The following is a 25840-nucleotide window of genomic DNA, read 5'->3' as shown; positions in this document are numbered from 1 at the left end:
GTAGCACACCGCTACACATACAAATGGGCAACCTGGCAGTAAGCCAAAATGGTAGCAGAGTGCCTGCGCCTTTGTAAAGGTTTATATTAGTTCCCTGAATTGCCCTTTGCGATAAACACTTGACTCGAGGGGGAAAGCGTGGTTCAGAGCGGGCCGCGAGAGAAGGAAAAAAAACAAAACACCGCGACACATCTGAACAGAGATGTAGAGGATGGGAGGTTTCAGATGTGACGCTCACAACTTAAACTGTCCTTCAGACTGTTACACATCATCGCATATGCTTTCTAATGTGAAGAGAATGGTCTCTGATTGCATGAAGATCTGTGTGTGTGTGTGTGTGTGTGTGTGTGTGTGTGTGTGTGTGTGTGTGTGTGTGTGTGTGTGTGTGTGTGTGTGTGATATATTCTGAAGCTATCAGGACTGCAGGTTATTACAATCAGATGGCATCGCTCCTCCATCTCTGTACAAACACCCTAGATACTGGACAGAGATTGAACCGCATAAGCAGGCCAACACACTTGCATTCACACACACACACACACACACACAACACACACACACACACACACACACACTAACACACACAAACACACACACACACACTAACAGGCTCACAGAAGTGCAGCGTTTGATAAAAGAGATTATCACAGTGTGAGGGACAAAATTGGACTGCATAAACAGACAAGAACACTTCGGCTCATGTATTCACGTGCACATGAATACCACCACCAAAAAAAAGCATAAACAGGCATCTGTCTGCACACACACACACACACACACACACACGCACACACACACACACACACACGACCAATACTGGAGCAAATGAGAAAATGAGACTTCTGATTGAGGTCTGAATCTGATCAGATAAGGACATAAACACCTTGCAGCAGACAGCACACTCTCTCTCCCACATACACACACACACACACACAGAAACGTGTGTACACCACGACTGCAGCAGTATTGTCCATCTTGTTGTTGTATGCGGAGAGTCAGAGCAGCAGATATAATGGCCCTTGGCGGATTCTGAATTATACTTTATTATGCATCCACAGACTGATGAGAAAGGGGGAGAAAAGATAAAACTGTCTGCATGCAGCAAAATCTGTTTTAAAACAGAATGGAGCATGACAGTTAAGAATATGAAGCAATAACCACGACCTGAGGAAGTCTGTATTTCATGCGACATTACATCTCAGGATAACGGAACTTAAGTACAACACATTGCCTATAGGGGTAAAGCTGGTAGTAACACGAGAGTCTGGAGAAGTGCATTAACATCTATCATTTTATTGGGTACTTTAAAACAAAATGTGTGTTCGCCGAGAGGGAAATGAACACCTTTCGGCATCTTATGTTTCATAGCAGAAATCGATTGAGCGGGTTTGAACTGAGATTATTGAAAATGTGACAAGAAATGTAAATAGCGATCTTGAAGTGACTTCCAAAAGTCTTTAATTTTTTTAAACCCAGGAGTTAAGAATAATCACACTTTATTTCATTGTGATTTAAAAAAAAATAAACACGCACACACTATCCCAGAGGACCTTAAAACATGAGGTCTGTCTGTGTGACGGTCAGCAGTAAAGTACAGTCCTTATCTACACACAAGAGCACCTCCACAGAGCAGCAGTGATCGATACCGAGCCATTTCTGTAATGGTGGTGTAGTTAAAAACAAATTAAGAGAATTATTATCTGTCTCAAGCCTCGGCTGCAGGCCTCAAGGCAACATGGGCAGCTCCATTAGCGAGGGGCTTCGATCACTGCACCCAAAACACACACACACACATATGTACATATATACATATATATATATGTACATATATGTATATATATATATATATATATATATATATATATATATATATAAATATATATATATATATATACATAAAAACACATTTTGGGGACACGTGTATGAGCTGCCTTGCAGACACTATGACTCAGAGATAGAGAGAGGAGAAAGATCTGCATATTTAAAGGAGGGCAATTCACTGACCATTTAATGTAATGTTTTTTTTTATGTTTTTAAATTATTTTATTTATTTTTTACTCCCTCTTCTTTCTTTTTTTTATCCTCCATCTTCTCAATCTACCACGGACTACAGGTCGGCAACAAAACTAAAACAGTTTTATTAAACAAATGAGCCAAACAGACAAAAAAAATAAAAAATTAGACATGGAGCTGAGGGGGAGATTTTATCGTGTTTCTGCTCTTCCTCATTCAAATACAGACCCGAGGCTCAGTGGTTAAGTATCTGAGGTCAGGACAACAATAGAATGCAGCTACTGAAGCTTAAACACCTGTCTGCACCAACGCTCGCTTGCATAACCACAGTGGGTGTGCATTGTAAATGTGCACCATTCATTTCACTGTATTTCTTTGTGTTGCCATTTTAATGGAAGTGTGAAACATGTGTATGAAATCAAATTAAGCTTAAGAGTGTTTCATGGGCGGCTGTGGCGTAGTGGGGGCGTTTAACCCCAAGTTGCTCCCGAAGGCTTGCCATCGGTGTGGACTGGATGTTGCATGAATGTTAGTTAGAGTCTGATGGTGGCACCTTGCATGGTAGCCTGTCATCAGTGTGTGAATGGGTGAATGATATGTAATATACTACTGATTGTAAGTCGCTTGGGATAAAAGCATCTGCTAAATGACTGTAATAATAATAATAATAATAATACTTTAATTTTATATAGCGCTTTTCTAGATACCCAAAGACGCTTTACATAGGGCGAAGACAAACAAACAAAAAAAGTAATGTAATGTAATGATACACGGATATGCTTATTTGCATGTAAGTGTGTGTGTGTGTGTGTGTGTGTGTGTGTGTGTGTGTGTGTGTGTGTGTGTGTGTGTGTGTGTGTGTGTGTGTGTGTGTGTGTGTGTGTGTACGAGAGGTGATTAGTGATCACTAAAGGGTTTTTCATTAGTCTTTCCCTGGGCACTCAACAACAAAGGCATAAATTACCTCCAGCAGATTACCCACTAATCTTCACCAGCGCTCTCTCTCCCTCCCTCCCGCTCTCCCTGATCCTCATTAATGTCCCGGCCTCTATGATCCCCTCTCTCCGGTGTGCCACCTAATCAAACAATCTGTGTTATATTTGGCAGACCTCTCGCCCGTTCCCTCATTGTGTCCTCGTCTACACCTTAAAATACCTTCACAACAATTTTTTCTTTTTTCCTTTATCTTCAACAAATCGGACGCTACCTTCATCACTATAGTTCATGCCGTGAATAATAATGACTTCATTTAAGCTCTTTAAAGTTTCCCCTTGGTGGGACTTTACCACCCACCAAACAACTGCTTCTAAAAGTCGCAAGCTGGTATCAAATTCGGGTGGTGCAGTCATAAAAGTTTGGAAGAAAATAATACAAACAGCTTCAACCAATTTGGTTACGAGGCTAATTCGCGAATTCGCAGAAAATAAATTGAGGTGGCTAATAGCGCCATGAATTGCGCTTCATTTGCAACCGCTATCTGCCACTTCTCAAGATCCGATTGACAAAATATATAGCGAGAATAGTATAAGTATTACAACCCCAACACTCCCATAAAATAAATTATGACAGAAAGCTTAAGGTTCTGACTGACAGAGAGAAACAATATTTGTTATTTAATATCCTAGTCTGTCAATTCTGTTGGTGTTTTCAAATGCAAACCTTCAGACTGTTAAAACAAGATCAGCCCTTATGAATTAACTTGCGTTACCACCAACTCTCTGAAGACGCCGCTTAGCGCCAATCTTTGTGAATTGGACTGTTATTGTATTGAGGCTCATTTGCATAGAAAGAGGCCCGTTTTGCACCAAATGTATGCAAATTATAATTACATTCAATTAGCATAAGAGCATCTAGACGCTATTTGTTTGGCAGTGCAGTTAGGCGTGCAATTCACCCTTTGCAGATTCTCTTAGAAATTGCAAGGTTCCTTTTTCCGCATTGTGAATATTATACATTATAATGCATTATAGATATGGGCGACATAGGAAATGTTACCAAATTTATTCAAAAGGGACCTTGAATTTAAGGGATCAGGAAGGTCAGTATGCTTCATTCTCCATGAATGTCTTTAGGAAATGGTGTGGCGATACATCCACCAGTTGTTGATACATTTCAGTCTGGACCAAAGTGGTAGACCGACCATGCAACAGGCCCACCAATAGTACGACAGACTAGTGGACCAACGTTCTATAAACGCCATGCCGCCAACATGCCTTAAAAAGATTACAAACCCCTCTTAAAAGGGATTATAAGTATGAAATAATGACTTTGGTAGCTTTCACAAGGACTCTTCAGTCTGGAAGATGCTTGCCAACCAAGCTTGGGTGCTCCAGCTGAAGGACGGTGTCTGCAACCACTAGCCAGCCTTGTTGATTTTGTTCGAATAAACACTCCAGACTGTAGAAATTCAGACCACTGGCAGCTTTTCCGCCTGCTGCAACGTTCTGTTTTCATCTGTTGTATCTGGCTGAATCTAACTGAGCTGAGTAACCGACAGTCTGACTCTCTGTTTACCTGCTGAAGTCGACCTTGGCCAACAGCTCTTCTCTCTTCCTGCTCTCCCACTCCTTCTTCACCTCCAGCTCCTCATCGCCCGACAGGATGTCTTCGTAAGGAACGTCGTCAAGGTCAACGTCGCCCGGCATGATAAACCTGGAAGATGGTAAGGAAATGACACGTAGTGTAGCTAAAAAGTGAAATTTAGATAAAACAATTGGAGGAATGCAGAAAAAAAATAAAATAATCCATTGACAATTATAGTGCACTATTTTGCTTTCAAGGATTTGTGTTGGTGTGTTCACGTGTCCGTGCGTGACCCACCTGCCCCCATCTTCCCTGTTTCCTATGGCTACGAGGGCCTCGAGGTCGGTTCCCTTCAGGCCGTACTGCAGCAGCTCCTTGGCCGCGTCCACGTTCTCTGGCACCCGCTCCGCGCACTCGTGCAGCACCCATGAGCGCTTGCAGATCTTGCTCTGGGTGGGATTTGGGGGAATGGAAGGTAGGGGGAATGAGTTCAGCAGAAATTAGATACTGAATTAGGAGGGAAGGGGTGTGAAAATTTGCAACAAATTGGTAAAAATGATGCGTGAAATAGAGTAAGGGGGCTCTGTGCAGTACCCCTACTCACCAACACGCATACGGTATATTTCTTACCAGACGTCTAATATACTGCGATAAACGCCAAGAATCTGATACAATAATTATTCTTCTCCATCCCTCCTCATTTCCTGACATCTGTCTCTCTTTTTTCTTCTGTCTCTTACCAGATAATCTTGTATCGAGGCGATGCTGACGGTACTCTTCCTCCACTGTCTCTGGTAGACCAGGTCAGAATCCAGATTATACGCTTGAGCAAGAGACAGGGCTTCACCGTATTCCTCATTTTCAATCTGTGGGATGAACAAAAATGCACACAATCATCACATTATGAGGGCATGATCAATATATATATATATATATATATTCACAGTGTGGAACAAATAGCACTACAACAAATGTATGTGATCATAAAAGACAAGCACATGAACATTTATTTGAAATTGATTAAGTTTGTGAAATGAACAACAATCCATTTGTTATACTATGATGAGGGCAGGATTTAAGCAGACACAACTCTAATTAAGAATTAGTTCATTTTCTGATGTAATATTAGGTTGGGTACAAAAAAATTAAAGCTGAATAACAGAATTTTACATCAGTTTAATTCATTTTATATTCTCTGTGGCACTTTTTAGGTTTTATATTATCCCAAGGGTATATTAGTGATTCAATCTCCGGCTGCACTGCGTTCTTAAATAGGATTGAACGAATAAATGCCTTAAATTAATTAGACCAAATCACATGTGAAACAAATATCGAGGCAAAAACACACAAACAGGACAAAAGTCCATGGCCCGATTTTCTATCACACTGAAAGACAAAGAAGCTGAGATTTTGAATAAACCCGAGCCCAAGCTATGGCACTTCCGAAGGCCTCGAGTACGCAATCTGAATACTCAAACCCTGAATGGGGTTTCTGCTCTCTGACACACACATTTCAATCTGTCTAGCGATGTGCAACGTGACACAGCCTGGATTGAGTCTAATACAGAGGGATAAGGAGAACGGCTAAGGGGAATGGAACATTTGAAGAAAGAAAAATCGGAAGGACAGAGGGATAAACCCGAAGGAGGAATCAGGAGCTAGATATTGGGTCTTAATATCACACACAGTCGGTTCCCCTCTGTATAATGTATTACTTTAATTTAAGTCAAGCTTGATTTTGCCTTACACATAAAAGAATGATTCCAGTCACTTCCACACTGGAATAGGGGTCAGTACTCGGTATCGGCTGATACCCACAGCCCAGGTATTGCCATCAGTATCGGGACTGAAAACTATTCAACGTCTTAATTTAGCGTGTAAGCATTATGGTTGGGGCGATCGTTTCCATTTTTTAATATATCGTTCAATCGTGGTTACTCAAGATTAACTGCAGCACAGCTTTTAGAGATCATTACGATAACATCTCAATTCTGATAGTAGAAGCCACGTTTCAAATCGCCTTAATAATCATAGATTTGCAATCCGATCGCCAAACAACAGAAGCCTAATTAGCATGCTGACATTTTCTACCTATTATCCTACTCAAAATGACAGTAAAGTCATTTGTTTTGCAGGTATTTGGTCATAAAACAAAAGTAGTGCATACTTTTAAATGCTTGACCTGATAAAGGTGCTAACATGTGATAACAACGTATGTACAACTGCATTAAATGTTAAGTAGAAAACAAAAAACTAAGATGGTGAACTTGATAAACGTACGTATGCTAGCATGCTAATGTTAGCAGATAACTCATATTACCCATGTAGCAAAGGACAGACACACAGAGGCGCTAGCATAGCGTAGACTGCTAAGTCTCATACCATATGTTGCTCTTTGGTAGCAGCAGTTGTAGTTGCTGTTGTCATTTTTATTATTATTATTACAAATATTAAATTGGCCTGCCTTGGATGTTACCATACAATAATGCTAAAAGAGGTTTTGTGTCAGATCAATGTCTCACAACATGATTTGATCCAACATCATAACAGCTCAGTTTATTCAGGCCCACTCATTGTGTGCAAGCGCACTGACTGACACACACACACACACACAAACATACACACACACACACACACACACACACACAGTCTCCATCTCTTTCTGTGTGTAGGAGTACAAAGCAACACATTAGCCAGACTGTGGTTCCTTGAGGGCAATAAGAGCCCCACACAGTTAAACCTCACGTAGGAGGACATCAAAAACGGCTTCTTTCTCTCTCCGGATTCGGCTAATAAAACTGTTTGCAGCCCCGCCAGTGTGCTACTCACGCAGGCAGGGTTACGCCACCAAACGCATCATCACACTCCTTAACAGGTCTAGAGGCCGACTTGAGGAAATAACCCGAAATCACTTGATCTGGTCTATTCACAGTCAGCGGGACTACAAACCTCAACTGAGGTGAATCCCTGAGGAGAGATCGGGATCATTTGGGATTTCTGTGAGTGAGTGTGAAGTGTGGAAATGTCAGACTGTTCAAATATAACACAAGCAATACGCTGGCACTGATGCACACACAATAAAACCAAACATGCTTGCACAGTACACACATGCACAGACGGACATACACATGCAGACAGTGCAGACGACCCTCCTCCCCTACACTCACACGCCTACATGTGGTTCATGTGAATACAAAAAAAAAAAAGAAAAAAAAAATATTCCATCAGGAGAGCAGCAGCTGGGGAAGTGCTGTGTCGGGGAACCAAGTGTTACAAAGAGATAATAATGATATATTACTTTGTAACTCTCCACTGGTAGGATGACTAATGGCATCTAATGATGATGACAATGATGAAGATGGAAGTAGATGATGGGTCATAAAAATGACTGATGAACCATGGTGAAACTTGGGGACCGTCGAGAGCCGATACTGTGCTTTATGACGGAGCATGTTGTTGTCTTTGCTGCAATTTGTAGCGGGTGGCAAACAACAGCCATATTTCTAATGCGGCAATTAGCATTTCATGGAAACCCCTGGGACGGAGAAATAGCCTTAAAGCAGACTGAACATCTTGCTTGGTTTTCATTTCTCCTCAACGGCACTCTGGAGCTGATCCAACAAAACAATGGCACGTCACTGAGCTGGAACAGGGTTTATTTAGTCAGAAACCAATTTTTTTTTTGTTATAATTCCGTCAGTGACCACAAAGATTCATATGACGTCCTTCAGTTGCTGCTAAATTAACCAAAAGAAATGAAGACTTTCATGGTAAGTTTGATATCCACCTTTGAAGAGAATTGACGACTAATCTTAAAATATGATTAATGGCATTACATTGAAGCGCATGTGGCTCATGTATCACTTTGCTTATGATAAAGGCAGTACAAAAGGGGTGGTGTAATTAGGAATGGAGTTTCTTTGAAATATTAAATAGGCAATATCAATTTCTTTGACAAAATTAATTTTAAAACACTGTGTGAGGCAGAGAACTGCACATCGGCTCTGGAATTGCTGTTTAGATTGCCGAGCTAAAAGAACATTCAAATCCAAACATGAAGGCCTGAGCACTGAATAAAGCTTTTCTCGCCTAAGCACATAGGATTTTGTTGTGTGAGCCCCAATGAATAATTAAACAGTCACAGGAATGTGACTCTTCATTGTGACTCTCAGAATGAGATAAGCTACCTCATACTGAAGACTCCTATTGGACCCACTGCAACTACGACCTGAAATGTCAAATTAAAAGTACCTTTCCAGACAGGTCATACCAATTATGTTAATTTAATGAAATATGAATACTGTGATGTGACATCTCCACGGAATCAATGAGCACCTCAGCAACCAACCAACCAGCTGCCTGTTCATTCAGATCTCAAAAACTAATGCTAACGGCTCTGTGTGGCTCTAATTGGGCACAGTGTACATGTTACCATGTTAACATTTGCTAATTAGCGCTACAGACAAGGTGGAGCTGAGGCTGATGGGAATTTCATTACTTTTGCAGGGGATTGGTCATTCTCAAAAATATTAGACAAAGGGAAAAAATGTAATGTGATGATGGCGCTAGATGAAAAGATAACGAATTGACAAAGTGATTACAATTCATCCTGGGGGGAGCATGAATGCAGGTACCGAATTTCATTAAAGTCCATCCAATCGTTTAAACAGTTCACTTCCCTGTCCTACATTGTAGTCCCTGTCCTACTTTGAAGTCCCTGTCCTACTTTGTAGTTCCTGTCTTACATTGTAGTCCCTGTCTTACTTTGTAGTTCCTGTCTTACTTTGTAGTCCCTGTCTTACTTTGTATCATTTCTTAGGTTGTATTCGTGTTCATGTACTTGTCTGCACTTGTTTTGAACTGACTTTTCTGCACAATAAAAAAATAAAAATACAAATAAATAAATAATAAAGTCCTGAAAAAATAAAAATAAATAAATAAAATTAACAGTTCACTAATAATCACAACCTTAGGGGAACAGTCAGGGGATCAAAGGCAGTATGAGTCATCCTCTGGGGAGCATGAATGTTTGTTTAAAATCTCATGGTAATGAATCCGATAGCTGTTGAGATATTTCAGTCTGGACCAAAGTGGTGGACACTAAAACTTAAGTCCAAAAACTAAAGTCCTCCTTAAATTTCTTCAAGAAGCAACCAGCTCACAATGTACTAGAGTTCTCCTAGATCATGCTTGTCCTCAAAAAGGCTAGACGATTTTTTTGCAGAAGGCTGTGCAACAACATAGCCGGGGCTCATTATTCTCCCTTTATCCGAGATAGCACTTTCAAAAATTCGCTCTTACAAAAGAAAAATGTGACAACCCGGATTGAAGCTTGGAAGAAAGTCTTCGAAAGTACACCGACAAAGTTATCTGCATCCCTCTTGCCAAAAAGGCAATGTCAAGACGAGAACTTTTACCTGTGAAGCACATCCTGGAGCCAAAATTCAAAGCTACTGCCCTTAATGATAACCAAAAACACAAGTTTGGTGCCTGAAGAAAGGAAATCAAGCATCAACTTATACTCCACTCATTCACAGGCCTACCTTCCTCTTGTACAGTTCCTCTGGTGTTGTCGACCTCAGGCTGACCAGGCGGTAGTTCTTCATTACGGTGCGGGGGCGCTTGCGTGGCGGGGCGAACCGCTCCATCTCCGTCACGTAGTACAGGCCCTGCTTGATGTAGCCAAAGTAGCGGGCTTTGGCCGAGGACTCCTCGTCCGAGTCAGAGTCTCCGCCATCGTCACCCTCCTCGTCCTCACCGGCCCCGCCGCTCAGGTTGCTCTCCAGGCGCCCTCGCTTCTGGGCCAGCTTCACCTCACACTGTGGATAAAACAAACAATACAGCGTTATGAATGGGATGGCGGTTAACTTTAAGAAGGATGGAAGCAGAGGAATTCAAAAAAATGATGGTGCACAAGAGAGTTGATGAACAAGAGAAACAGCAAATACACAAGTGATTTATACATCATTTTGACTTATACTGCTTACAAAGGCCTTGGATATGATCATAAAGCCACACTTGTTATACATAAAAATACATCTGTCTTGTTATTATAGAGTGAAGGATGGCATTCTCCATGATTGAGACTGAGTCTGTCAGATTTACAGCCTCAGCCCAGAATTACTTTACGATGCTGAAAGTGGACAAGTCTTTGCCAGCAGAAAGTGAAGAATGAGAAATTAAGCATGGAATACAATGCAGCACAGTTTACATCTTGCTGTGCTAAAGCTGGTTACCACAATTCATTTAACACTCAACACAAAACAACAGCAAGGTCAAGCTGCTCCATAAAAAAATCTCACTCCAATCTGTCAATCCTATTTTCTCCAACTTGTCTTGTCCTGTTCTCTAGTTTTTTAATTAACCTCAATTGGGGGGAATATTATTTGTCTATTTTTTTTCCATCCCAACGCTGCAGCAAGTCCTCATATTCTGTTGAGACGCCCCTCTGGGTTTTAGCTCGCTAGAAAAAAGGAAAAAAAAATGCTGGCCTCCAGCAGAGGGGCTCCCAGCCTGCGTTTATGAAACATTCAGCACCTGTAAAGCATTAGGCGCCTTAATCAATGAGGAGCGGAGGAAGCCTCCATAGTGCTGCACTATTACACTTCTCCGGAAGATGCACATGTTATCATCGTGAACACACAAGGTCACATGATTCCACATCTGTGGAGGCGTACACGCAGCACAAGCCCCATGCTCAAGGTAATTTCGACACGCGGAAACCCCTCGGCTTTAGATACAGCTACACGGGGGCGCCCATCCCCCTCATCTCCATGATGAAGAAGGCTGATGAAACCTTCCCCAAAAGTTGGCAGCTGGCTGGTAAAGAAATATCTCTCCTTTTTTTCTCTCTCTCTCTCTCTCTCTCTCTCTCTCTTTATGCAATGAGAAAAATAAAAGCGGATGGTGATGTGACATCAGGGTCTTTGTTGGGAAATAAAGATGCAGGGATTAATATTTCCTCACACACTTTTACCATTTTACATTAACATGCTGTTTCACAATGACATTCTGAAACTGAAAAATGTCATAAAGGATCAAATTTGTATTCGTCTGAAAGAAAAAAACTGTCCCTTTGGGGAAAAACATCTGCTGGCAGTACAAAGGATCTAATGCACACATTGATTTTACTGTACAACGGACTCACTTTGCACCAGAAACAGTGTGGTCTATTTAATAATTAAAACAAAAGAACTGACATCCAAATGATAAACTGGTGACCTGTCCAGTCTGTGCCCTTTTTCTGGCCCAGTGCATGCTGGACCAGGTTTCAGCTCTGTGCCTCCCTGAACCAAAGGGCAGCTAAGAAAACAAATTGTATTCTATAATATTCCTTTTAAAGCCCTGAAGGCAAAGATCTATGATGTGTAAACTTCTTATACACAGTCTAGGAGGATGACTAGCTCTAAAAGATGCTTACGTGAGTCTCACACGTCCTTCTTTAACTAATCTGCATACCGATATCTTGACATTTACCTCCAGGCTGAGGAAGCCCCCGTTGTGTGCCGAGGTGAGTCGAGGTGAGGGCTCGAACCATTCGCAGGATTTCCCCAGCAGGTTGCGCAGCGTCCTGACGGATGACACGGTGACGGAGCCGGAGCAACGAGCCAGAATCAACACGATGTCACTCCACCAGCTCACATCCACCAGCGGGTAGTACTGCTCCTTATCTGGGACAGGGAATGGAGTATAGTATTAAAACTTTCCTTGGGAAAACTCTTTTCCCCCCCCATTAACTTTTTGGAATCCACTTTACAAATGTGGACATGTTCATCACGTATCATGCATGAGATGTTGACGCACGCAGATTATTGCTTACACAAGCTGTCACTGCTGTCACAACTGGCCCAAAACTGTCAAACAAAAGTCTGTAAAGCTGCATTAAAAAAAAAATAAAGCATACACACAGACATATACAGGGCAAATACACAAAAACCCACAATCCCAAGCGTGGACGCTGTGAAGGAGGAAAATATTTTCTGGCCTTCGCAGACACGGTTACGGTTGTACGTCTAAATAACTGTATAATTCAGAGAATAAGACATGTCAAAGATCGTAAAATTGTATCCGCTGTGAACTGCTGTGTCAGCAATAAAGTGGGTTCTCTTTAGCCCTTCGGGGCCGAGCTACCTTTTATTTTCTTCCTTCTCTCCAGCGATGTCTTCCACTCTGGGTTGATCTCCTCAAATCCTGGCTGCAGGGAGGACCGAAAGGATGAAAGGACCAAAAAGGAAAGGGAGGAAAAGAAGAAGAAGGGGGGAGCAAATTAATCTGCTAACTCTGTTTACACTTACAGCACACACACACACACACACACACACACACACACACACGCACACACACACAGTAGCTCTGCCGGCTCAGACCAGACGATGAAGAAGAAGAAGAAGAACATACACACCCGGCAAAACATTCTGCAAATATAAGTTCTCCCTAAGCCACCTCACTTAATGTCTAATGCGCACACACACACACACACACACACACACACACACACACACACACACACACACACACACACACACACACACACACACACACACACACACACACACACACACACACACACACACACACACACACACACACACACACACACAATTCCATCTCTCTCCACACACTCATACTTGGGCCAGAGAGAGATTACATTAAAACATTCAGTCAAGCATTTAATGCCCTTAATAATACCGGCACACACACACAACTGTAATGCAAAAAACATGCATGAATACACACATAAACACGAGCAGCTTATGGGGGGGTACCTGTTGGTCTTGGCTCCATGTGGCCCTCTGTCTGAGGGAGGGGATGTCCCAGAGAGACAGGCGACCGGAGAAGTGGATGACAGCCAGCAGGGTGCCGTCGGGGCTCAGGCTCATGCGGAAAACACCGTCCTGCACATCATAAAATGCACACGCACACATCAACAAATGTTTGCCGGATTCGTTCCCATTGAGCTTTTAAATTCTTATTGAAGAAGACAGAAAGAAGAGAGCTGTAGCTGTACCTTTTCATCTCCCTGTCTGGAAAACAATCTGAAGCTCGGGATCTTGAAGAAACCTCTCTTCTGATTCTAACAGACACAGAGAGGAAGTGTCGATAATTAGTGTGTGTGTGTGTGTGTGTGTGTGTGTGTGTGTGTGTGTGTGTGTTAGAAACAACATGAATAACTGGTGCATGAACATGTGTGTGGTCTCCTCACCGCGCTGACGTCGTCCTCATAGCTGGTGACCTGCTTGTAGTGTGGAGAGCCAGACAGAGCCCTCCAGGCTGTGATCCCATAGCAGGAGGCCTTGGATGTACAGTCATCGCCCGACTCACAGCCTCCCACCAGCAGCAATCTGACAAAAACACACACACACACACACACACACACACACACACACACACACACACACACACACACACACACACACACACCATGATTAACACCCCCATTATTGTGCACCCTGTCAAATCAATTAGCATTGCACAACAAGGAAAGCAAATTAAGGTGGTCACTGCTAGGTCATCCTTCAGCCAAGGTATCAGTTAGTTTTTTTTCCACACTACTGAAGAGCCATTTAGCAAAGCAGTGGGTTAAAAAGTTATCTAACAGAGGTCTGTTTGGAATCAATGGTTTTAAAAGACACAGACAATACCACAATGACCACAGTGATTTGTGGGTCCCTCTACGCAGTGAAACAGAACAGATGTGACAATGGTCAGGAGCTCAAGGGGGGGGAGCAGCGCTGTCCAGCTCAACACTGCCCCCTGGTGCAGAGAGGTTGGACATTAAGTGAGGGGGTAAGAGCTGAGAGTGAGTTTATAAACTTAATGGTTAAAATTGATTTTTTTTTCATCAACATAGTAGCACATGTCTTATATATGCTACCCTTACTGTTTCCTGTGATATAAGGAATTATTAAAACAGATGTGGGACTACTTCTTGCATCCCTGATGTGCATCTGCATATGCTTAGCATACATGCAGTATATTAACTCTGTAATTTTAATAATGAAAAGATCACGATGTTTAACTGCACATCTGGAATCATTTCTGATCTCATCTGTGCGCCACCTTAATTTAACCCTTCCATAGTGTCTCCTTGAACCTGAACATGTTATATCTTCATCATTATGCATACATGTTCAGCTGTCGAAATGATTTTTTTCACATCCAGCTTCTCACCTTGCCTTTAGCTCTATCCTATTCTCTCTGTGGCTGACCCAGTTTTCACACGGGGGATCATTAAAGTTTCATCTCATCTATCAGTTGGCAAAGACTTGACAGTAGCTGCCAAAACCCATTAAGCCGCCAAACCGAGCTTCACCGGCCAAACTGCATCTGGTTTGTGCAGGCCGACCGGGGGAGCGTGGCGAAAAACAGTAAGGTCACGGGGGTGAGCCAGACATAATTAACCGAAACCTTTGAATGCCACGTGGTGAGGAGGGCCAAGGACATCAATTCCTGCAGGTTCTGCATTAAAGTGATTGGTTCATTTATTCCTGAGTAAGCCAATTGGCCCCATTCCATAATATAACATCTTATGCCTGTGCAAGAATGTCTGCATGTATTTCTTCCTCTATTTTTGGTGTCTTCAAGTGATATTTATGGTAAAGATTTAATTGCGTGTTCCTGTTCTTAATATGTGTTTTAACTGTACAACCTGTCTGCAAAGCAACTTTCTTTCATGGTTAAAATAAAGTTTTATTTAAAGTCAACCGTAATGCAGTAAATCCACAGTAAATTCTAGCAGGGTTGATCAATATCATACATATTTACGAGCATCTTGAAGACATGTTGGCGTGTACTCAAATTGCCCCCTAGATGTCAAATGATGAAAGCGTCTGAAATTACACGGCTACTTTTAAATCCAAATATTTAAGATGTACACGGCATCATGTAGCATCATCCGCAGTGGGTTTAAAATGGATTCAAAAGGATTCATAAGGATGTCTGTAGATGATTGAATGTAAATGCACGAACAACACTTGATAAAACACTGTTGTAATAGAAGTAGGCTTGAAACTGTGGAGGCCACAAGAGGAAAGAAAACCACTGAGGGTGTCAAGTGGAAGCTACAGGCATTAATTACTCTGCCACTGATGGATTACAAGTCAAATGCTGGTAAAAATGCTCATTTTTCAAAAATATTTCATTATATTTCTACAAGCACTTTAGGTTGATAGGGCGTTGGATCAAACTTACCGGTGTCCAGGGTGGTAAATAGCCGAGGTGACGCCATGGGAGTAGTGAGCGGAGAAACTGAAGCTGTGGTTCTCTTGGAAGTTCTGATTGGTTCCCACACTGAGAGAGGGAGAAGACAGTTACCTATAATTAAACTCCTGGACTGGAACATAAACAATCAAAACATGAACATTCCTGTGCAAAATGTTAATGGTGCGACAAAGCTGTTTTGGGGGGGTGGGAGATGACGGAGTAATTTAAATCCCAGCTGCAATTAAATTGAGACATGGCCAAATATGTAATCTAATTTAAGTGCGCAATCTAAATTAGATTGGCGCTCGATGAGATGTCGTGGAACTTGTGTGGGCATATCTCATTGGGGAAAAGCAGCGCGATGTAAACTGTGCAGGGAGAAGTGAGAAGGGAGGTAAAGAAAAGGAAATGTGGAGAGAAAGAGCACAAAAATGTTCAACTTCCTCCAGATGTTTAGGTGTTTATGCCAAAGGTTAGTGTTTGTGTGTATGTGAGAGCACACATACATACAGAATTGCTAGTGTAGAGCAAGAGAAAGAGAGAGAGAGAGAGAGAGAGTAAGAAAGAGAGATGACTTACTGTCAAGGCTCAGCTATAATTCAGAAATTCTAATTCAAAGTGTTTGAGCGAAAATATTGGAATGCAGTCATTTGAAGAGGAGGCGTGAGTATGAGATCCATTCTGAAAAATGAACCTTTAAAAGCAAGCCAGAAACTTTCAGAGTAAATCTGGAGCAAATGTCTCCACACATCTTAATTACCTCCTCACACACATGCTCGCTCACGCACACACACACACACGCACACGCACACACACACACACACCGACCGACACCCTGATGGCTTCAAAGGCAGCTAACACCATTTATCTGCCTGTAATAGGAAAGCAAATTCACATTTTTCCCTACTAACTCTGCAAACACCACTGTGCACACAGAAGTGAAGGGGAAGTTGTTTGCAGGATGTCGCCTGATCGAGATTCAACACACATGCGTGATCTCATCCGGCGTGTTGGAGTGTCAGCGTGCCGACACTCTGCTGCTTGCTAAGACAGCAGCAATCATACAAAGTGAAATGGGAAATCTCTGAAATAATGCTATATTAAATAAGGCTAAATTGAAAGGGACGTTGTGGAGGCAGCCATGAGGAAAGCACACACACACACATGCATACTCTTGCAGGTTCGTGCGCGCAAAGCTGGAGGGAGTCAGATGTCATAAATCATATAATTCCAAATGTGCATTTGGATTGGCAAGTAGGGGAATTGGTATGCAAAGAGAGGTATCACGCCCCCTAACGTTTCCATATAGACATGCATGCTGCATTAAAATATCACCACAAATAGGGTGCAATGTCCTATAAAAGGTTAGAGTATATAGTACATGCATTCAAATCAAATGATAATAAAGAAGCTTAGAAAATCTTCGGAAATGGGACAGCTAGAAAAGGCTGCTGAGACTTTGCAGTTCAAATGTTTAAGTAGTAGATGGTGAAAGGGGTTGAAGATGCAGTTGGAATTGGAGCACTGAAAGGACCTGCAATGTCAGTCAAAGAAAGAGATGATGAATAGAGCTGGTAATGTCGGTTGGAAAAGGAACTAGTGCCTATTTAAGTACAGAAACTAAAAGATGATGTCGGTTGACGTGTCGGCTGAAGTGAAAGCACTGTAAAAGAAAATCACAACTGTGTAATAAGAGTTTGAAGGTGAAGATTAAAGGATGAACAAAGATGAACACAATGGAAGTGTAAATCGAAGGAGTTTTTTTCCACAGTCCATCGAGCCAATCATCAACAAGGAAAGCCAAAATGACATATTTGAAGAGGTTTATATGTGAAACTAGATAGTAATAGACATTTTTGGGGGTGTTTAATCGGAACTAATGCTGGACGTGAGAAACCTTTGTAGGTCGTTTATTCTAGTTAATATATTGTGACGTACAAGAATCTGCTTTTAGAACTTTAGTGTGTTAGTGAAGCAGTTTTTTGTCTCTCTCACCTGACCAGGTAACTCTTGAGTCCGCCTCCGCATGTGATGACAAGCAGCTCGGCGGACCACTGGGCGCTGGCGGTGTACTCCAGGAAGATCAGGCCCGCCACTGCACAACTGAAATCCCCAGGAAAACTCACCGCCTGGTACGAGACAGAGAGAGAGAGAGAGAGAGATGAAAAAGAAGAGTCAACAGCAGCGGGGGGGAAAGTGACTAATGGTAGATGAAATCAAAAGAAGTAGAAATATGTATAATTATCTATCAGTCTGTGGACCCCACCAAGTTTTTTACAATGACAAACAACAAAGATACCTCACATCATTGTTAAAGAACATAAAACAGACAGAAAAAAAAAGATTAAGAAAGAAAAATATTGCTGGGACAGGGAAGGCTGTGAACAGAAGATAAGAGACAGACAAAGTGAAAGAGAGATGGGGGAAGGTAGGGAAGCAGGTTTTAATTTTCTTCTCATACATGCATACTTTCTGTCAGACTGAATTCTTTTTTTTTCTCTCTCTCCTCCAGAAATAGCAGCAAGTCACCGGTGTGTGCACTTAACAGTGACAAACAAGAGGAACAGCACAGCGAGCGAGATGGCGGTGGGGGTGGGGGGGGGGTGTTGATGGTGTAAGTGTGTTCAGACACACACATACTGTAGATACACAATAAAGAAGAGTTGCACTAAAGGAATGAAGACTCGGAGTTGGGAAGAGGGACGAGTGTCTGCGCTCATCGTGTCTGACAGGGCGGATGGAGGAAGAGAGAGAAGGAATGATGGATATAGAAATGGAGGAATGACAATACGTAGCACACAGAGGGCATTAAAGAGAAGGGGGGAACAGCAGAGCGAGGAGAGGGCAGACATGCGAGGATGAGGGAGAAACGCTCGAGGAAGGAAGGAAAGAAGGAGAGGACGATCCAGGGAGCAGCACACATGTGAAAAATTAAAGAGAGGAGGTGATGAAGATGAAGAGGGAAGGAGTTGAACACTATGAGCACAGAGGGGAGAAGAAAGAGAGATGAGGGGGAAAAAAAAAGCTTCAGACAGCGAGCGGAGAAAGCAGCCATGACAGACAAAGAGAGAGAGCACAGAGGGTGTCTGACAGCGAGACGCTTTCTTCACAAAAAGGTGACAGACGGCTCAAAGTGCCCAGTAAATGTATGCTCCACTAAAAGAAGAGAACATGGCCCGAATTGACTTCCAAGCCAAGATTATGGATGTCTGAATCCTCATAACTGTGTCACTGTCAAGTTACAGATACAGACAAAACTGCCGTAGCATATCGGCATTTAGTTAGGCCAAGAAGCTTAAATTGAATCTGATGATTTAAATCAAAAACACAACCGAATCAGGCTGTACAGTACTATCCAATGATAAACTAAGCAAAGTTTACACATTAATAATTCATAGTAGAGACGCCATATAGTAACTGAGCCAATCATCTGAGAAAAAATATGGAGATGAGTCTGAAAAGAAGCCAAGTGAGCGCAGAGTTTCCATATGCTACGCCTGACTATTGTTATTAGAATCAATACATGCTCAGTAAGCATTCTCCGTAATTGTAAGTTTCTCCCCAATATGTAATATGTTTTATTTATTTACTTATCTTTATTTCAGTTATTTATTGATTTTGTTTTTCTTTCTGTCTTTGTCAAGGATATATATGTGTTTATGCTGGATCAGCATTCCTTAAAAAAAAAAAATCTTTGCTGTTTAATTTGACCAAATGTGTATGATGATTACCTTATTTGTTATGTTTTGTTGTCAAAAAAATAAATAAAAAGAATCAATGCATGCACGAGAAAAAAAAAAACCTTCTAAGACATGAAAGAAAGCTCGAAGGAGGGGGGGGATTGTTTGATGACGTCAAAGAGGAGGGACCGGCTCGGTTTACCGGCGGGATGACGAAGAGTTCGCTGCCCATGAGGTCGAAGAGGCGCACGGTGCCGGTGCTGTCGGCGTAGCCTAGCAGGGCGCAGTCGTGGCTCCACGCCACCGTTCTCCACTGGGGGTTTGGGTCCTTTGGCACTACAGAAGATGGAAAAAGAAAAGAAGACTTTTAAAACACATACAAACAAAGAGAGAGAGAGTGACGAGGATTTCTTATTAAACCAGATGAGAAAACCCTGCGAATAATCCCCTGGTGTTCTGTGGTGTGCCGACAATGAATACAGATGGCAAAGCTAATGCCATACATCAACACAATGTGTCAAAGGACCGATCCAATTCATCCACCAGGGATAGCCGGAGTAATACATCTCAATAATTGTCTCTCGAAGACGCACACGTTAGGGCGCACGCTTCTGATGAGAGGGGGAGATAAAGGTGGAGAGGCAGGGAGGATGGGGGGAGGAGAACAGAGATCATAAATCTAGCTCTTATTGAAGTATAGGCTACTGTTTTACCAATCTGCTGGCTCAGCAGTGCTGTGAATGTAACCATATCGCTGTGATGAAGCACATCTCTGCCTGCTGGCACTTTCTCAAGGCTTCTCTGTCATACTTCTCTTCCCTCTGACAGAAGAGCTTGGCCAGTCTGGCAGGTCTCTGATTCCAGATCTGTTTAGAATACCGGAGTATATTATGGAACATTAAGCACTATGAGGGAAATAGTGTATGACTTTTTCTTGTACAAACGTGTGCACAATCAAAGTGTATTGGGCGCAAGACTGCTGAGCACATTGGAAATATTTAAGTACGACTTGATACAACCTTCGGCGTCTGCATAGGAGAACAGTGTGAAACATAATCTGCCACCACGGGTGCCGTGTCTGCTAAGCAATAAAGTTATGAAAAGCAAGTTATGTTTTTGTTGATATCACATAACGGCGCTATTGGCGTTTATTGTATTGAATTTCTTGGCTGAGGAACGATGCTGCAGCCCCTGGTGGGCAATACTGCAAACGAATGGAGGCGTTGGATATTGTATGACTAGAATTTAAAATGAAGAACAAAGGGGGAGAAGTGGGAGGCGAGACGGGCGTAGAGAGGGGAGAGGAGAGGATGAGAGAAAGAGAAAGAGAGGCGCCAAAAGAAAAAGAAGAGAGAGAGAGAGAGCAGGAAACAATGAATCCGGCACCCACTGAGAGAAATAATAGCTCCCCCCAAATTTTAAGGCCTAAGTATCAGAGAGCACCTCAGGAAGTAGGCGATTTAACACACCTCTGAGACTCTCGGCTGAGGAGGAGCAGACAAGAACATGGAGCAATTATGAGAGTCATAGGTACCGAGCGTCTCCTCTGTTCTCGCCTTGTTCTTTTGGCTCTTTTGCTTCCTATTTCAATCTTCTTTCTCTTTTTTTTTTCCATTTCACTCTCACGCTCCCTCCCCTCCTGTCTCGCTCCCATTATGAATTGTATACAGTATGTTGTTCTATGGCTGAAAGGACTCTATTTCCACATAGATGGCTTTTTTTGGGGGGGGGGGGGGGGAAACTGGAATATTGGATGCTACTGTCCGGATTATTTTTTCTTTTTCCCCCCATATAGCGTTGGTTGGGGGTGTGGTGGGGGGTTTGGGGGGCGGAAGTTGGGGAGAATTACATCCAACGACCCGACAGAAGCTTTCTAGCAAAAGCCTCACGGATGCATTTATCAGAGCTCTCAACACTTATGAATTATGTACGGGGGCGGGAGACAACTGCACTGTAACAGGAGCAGACAGTGGGGGGGGAGAGGGGGGGGGGGGAGAGACAGAGAGTGACACATATAGGTGTGGATAAACCGAACGAGCTCACGCACGGGGATGCACACGCACAGGCGAAAAGAAAATACGCTTTCAAAACACACACACACACACACACACACACACACACACACACACACACACACACACACACACACACACACACACACACACACACACACACACACACACACACACACACACACACACACACACACACACACACACACTCCATTAAAAGCAAATGCCATTAAAAGGCAGGATCACGGCAAAATCCATTAGGACAAATCTCCGTGAAATGAAATGAAGTAAAAGTAAAATGAAAAGGAGAGATGAAATGGAATGAAAAGGAGAGGAGGGAGGCTGGGTTTATGCAGGCCCAGGGGCTACTGTTATCCACACTATGAGCCATTAGAACAACGGCCCACAATGCCGGCCAGCCGGGGCGGAAAAATGTAAAACAAATATAGTGTGACGAAGACAGACAAGATGGTGAAAATGAGAGGGGGGGGGAAAGAAAGAAGAGGAGAAGATATATTAACAAAATCCACACAAGTGTAGTTCTGGGCTTGTGACGCCTTTGGAGCAGTGTGTATGTGTGTGTGTGTGAGCGAGATGTGAATAAAAAACTGAGATTCAGACAGAAAACGTCATCGTGTTTTTGTTCTTCACAAAGACCCGCTATATGTAGACTATTGAGAGAATGGCTTCCTTCCAAGGACGGATGACTTTTGCTTTTTCATTGTAGACATATGAAACAATCCTGGTGAAAGTTGCTGCAGTCTAGTTGTTGTTTTCAGACAATTCTCCTTTTGTCCTCTGTTTGGATCAGGTGTGCATTGCTGTCTGCCAAAGTGTCTTTTTTTTTTTGTTGCAACCACTATGATGTGTCAAAAGTATAAATGTATACGTTCTACACACAGTGGCTCCAAAGTGTTGCATCTGTTGTATTTATTCAAACCAATACACATTGATATTTTTGGCAACGTCTGGGCAGCACAACAGGCTGTAAACACAACATTTGCATATTAACATATTAATATGACATTATAAGAAATCAGAAAAAACTAGTTAAAATAGTTTTTTTCTGTCTGTAAATATTATATTTCAGTTATTGTTGTTTTTATTGCTTATTTATAATACTTATTTTTTTTTTTTTCATTTTTTTTTTATCTTGTCTTTCTTTACTATGTCTCTTGTGTGCACTTTACTCTATACTGCAAATTTCCCCGCTGCGGGACTAATAAAGGATTATCTTATCTTATCTTATATTAATATGACATTATAAGGATTGTTATGGTTGGCATGTTACGTAAAATGTACATATTCAGCAGTCACAGAACATGTAAAGAAAAATGTAAGTCATACTGTCACGCTCCTTTGAGCTCTGTTTTGGTCTCCACCAGCACCTGCAAGAAATATCTGGCTCTTTAGCAGCTTAATGCTCTACTGTGTTCACCAACTACTTACTAACGTTGGATGTCTAGTGTTTGGTGCTGGGCAGGTAGTGTACAGTTTGGTCAATTTAAGCTTTTTGGTGGAAACGGCTGCCTTCCACTAGTGGAAACAGGATTGATGAAAAAGGTGAGAGTGAACGTAACAATAAAGTTTTGGCCCGAAAAACGAAACAATAAGCAGAAAGATGCTTAAATGCTTAACAGAGCTGAGGGGGGCTGCAGAGTTGGGTGATAATTCTCAAAATGATATGTACTGCTTTAAGTGGAAAAAAAACGACATAAATTAGAAAGATGTCAATAAACTAAATGTGTTTCCCTCTTTTTCTGTATGATGCATTTAACATTTCTAAACTTGTAGAAAGTTTTGGCCTCCCCATGTTTAGAGAAATAAAAACCAACGCAGCAGGCCATTTTAATAGCTAATCACACGATGGAGGCGATTTATTTTTATCAGCATCGACCAGAGGGTGATTATCTGTGCTGCTGTTCAACGTCCCCATCACACATTCCAATTAGCCACCGCGGTCGTTATTTCTCATTGAAACAAACCCAAAGTGGAGGTGTAAACAAAGACTCAAAGACACACACACACACACACACACACACACACACACACACACACACACACACACACACACACACACACACACACACACACACACACACACACACACACACACACACACACACACACAACTGTAGATACTGTAAATGAAGACTACAGGTTAAAAAACATGAACTACAGAATGTGATTAATAAAAAAAAAGGAAGGAGAGAGGTTTCTTACCCTGGCACTTCCCAATGACTGAGCCAAAGTCATCCCTCACAGACCTGAGGAGCAGACACAAGAAAAAAAAAGGTTAAAAAGCAGTACACTGCACCCAAGGGTGCAACCATACACACTCTTAGCCTTATATGACCGGTTGTACGCTAGGTTGTAATTGCCACTGATCGCCTGCCAGCTGAAGTAGCTCAATGGATCACGCACGGGGCATTGAGAGTGGGCAGCAGACAAGACTCTTTAACGGAGCTCAATGGATAAGGCCTTGAGCTGACTTAACACCCACTCGCACCAACAAATGCCATAAAGCGAAGCCATAAAGCACACTGTGATTAAACAGCAGTGGTGCGAACAAAGGACACAGGAGAAAGCCACGATATCAAACCGGGGCGTGAGAGGAGAGACTTGATTGCCTTCCATTACAGCAGAGTTTAGTGAATAAGAACAAAGAATAAGACACGCTCTGGTTTTACATATCGACACGTGCATGAACATTACTTCCAATTACACAGAGGGTCAAGCGGAAAACAAGTCTTTTCAGCCAAAGCTTCACATCAGTTGAACTTGCCGACTGTCATCCTCTGGAGAGCAAGACACGTGTGTAAACTGGATTCATTGCTATTGATTTTCATTTCAATTTTGCCTCATTTAAAGCATTACATTGTGTCGATAGAGCACGTTGCTGAGCGAGCACATTTTCTCTGTGCAAGTGGGAAATTGGATTTGTGTCTGAAAATAATTACAACCACTCAAAATGAGCACAAACATACTTATGCGTATGTATGCTTTGGTTTGGGTTTTTTTCTATCACACACACACACACACACACACACACACACACACACACACACACACACACACACACACACACACACACACACACACACACACACACACACACACACACACACACACACACACACACACACACAAAATAAAATTAAAATTAAACCATTTAGGCAGCTCTGGTATTTTCATTTTGAAGTGCCACAAAAGATTTTCTAAATTGACTGAAATATTTGTACTATGACAGATTGTATTGTTACTGATTGAATTGTAACAATTATTAAATCACAACATTTCTATTCCTTTGATAAAAGCTGAGACTGCAGTTCTTTTTAAAGGGAGATGTGATAAACCATCATATTAATTAAAAGGCTCTCTATCACTCAGCGCACACACATAGTGGGATAGAGTTCAATAATTACCTAATCTCCACACACTGGTCCTGAACCACGGCCAACAGTTTGCCATTACTGTGGAGAGAACAAGAGAATGGTCAGGAATAAATAACAGAAAGAAGAAGAAAAAAAATGATAGAGAAGACAAAGAGAGCAGAGGGTGAGAGGGGTAAAAAAAAAAAAAAAGAAATAAAATGTCATTCTGACTGATATCTTAAAATGTAGGGTGATTTAGGAAGATAAGAGTGTGAGTCTAGCGGGCAGGTTTGGATGGGAGATTAAGACTTGAATAAGAGAGAGTAAAGAGAGGAGAAACAATAATAATCGTGAGCATTAAAGCGCAGAGATAGTTTCAAAGGGAATTAAATGCAGTAGAAAGAATTCAAGGGGAGACAGAAACGAGATGGAAGGATCAAGCACATCAAACTAATGGACGTCCGCAGCATCATTTGACCGCGCTTAACGCCGTCTTACATAGTGGGATCGATAGCCAATTAAAAGAAAAACAGCCTTTCTATTTGGTTTGTCTGCTGTAATGAGTACAATTAAATGACTGGCTGAGGGGATGCACACAAGGGAGAGGAAACCAGAGGAGAGGAAGGCTTAGTGCATGTCAGCAACAAAGCAGCCCGTATTCAGGTATATGAGTTAGTGTGTGTGTGTGTGTGTGTGTGTGTGTGTGTGTGTGTGTGTGTGTGTGTGTGTGTGTGTGTGTGTGTGTGTGTGTGTGTGTGTGTGTGTGTGTGTGTGTGTGTGTGTGTACTGCACCTTGCAAGCACCAGCTGCCAGTTGATCTGCTTGTTGGCCAGGCGGACCAGACCAAGAGGTAGAGAGGAGCTGGAGGGGCTGAGGTTTAGAGAAGCAAATAAACAGAACAGTCAGAAAGTGAACGCATTCAAAACTGCTTAACAGTATTAACTGTGTGTCTTGATTTACTATGAGTCGGCTTAAATACATTTTACTTTCCTATTAAGAACTTTACACAAAGGAACTTTAACTGAGTGACTTAGAG

At 42.1% G+C, this 25840-nt stretch overlaps 1 protein-coding gene across 1 annotated transcript in view; it reads right to left on the bottom strand.

Moving 5' to 3' along the window:
- nbas (NBAS subunit of NRZ tethering complex) overlaps window positions 1-25840 on the bottom strand; it is a 151866-nt gene that overhangs the window by 122890 nt on the left and 3136 nt on the right. The window contains 15 exon segments of the mRNA XM_054618448.1: window positions 4528-4665; window positions 4834-4985; window positions 5277-5402; window positions 10080-10355; window positions 12013-12206; window positions 12667-12730; window positions 13302-13430; window positions 13544-13609; window positions 13739-13877; window positions 15727-15825; window positions 17734-17867; window positions 19621-19754; window positions 23654-23697; window positions 24856-24903; window positions 25597-25674. Coding sequence (XP_054474423.1) covers window positions 4528-4665; window positions 4834-4985; window positions 5277-5402; window positions 10080-10355; window positions 12013-12206; window positions 12667-12730; window positions 13302-13430; window positions 13544-13609; window positions 13739-13877; window positions 15727-15825; window positions 17734-17867; window positions 19621-19754; window positions 23654-23697; window positions 24856-24903; window positions 25597-25674 — 1821 coding nt within the window.

The sequence above is a fragment of the Anoplopoma fimbria genome, chromosome 18 (assembly GCF_027596085.1).
Source record: "Anoplopoma fimbria isolate UVic2021 breed Golden Eagle Sablefish chromosome 18, Afim_UVic_2022, whole genome shotgun sequence".
NCBI lineage: Eukaryota > Metazoa > Chordata > Actinopteri > Perciformes > Anoplopomatidae > Anoplopoma > Anoplopoma fimbria.
Note: the sequence above shows the minus strand (reverse complement) of the source record. Positions and strands in the feature narration are given on the sequence as shown.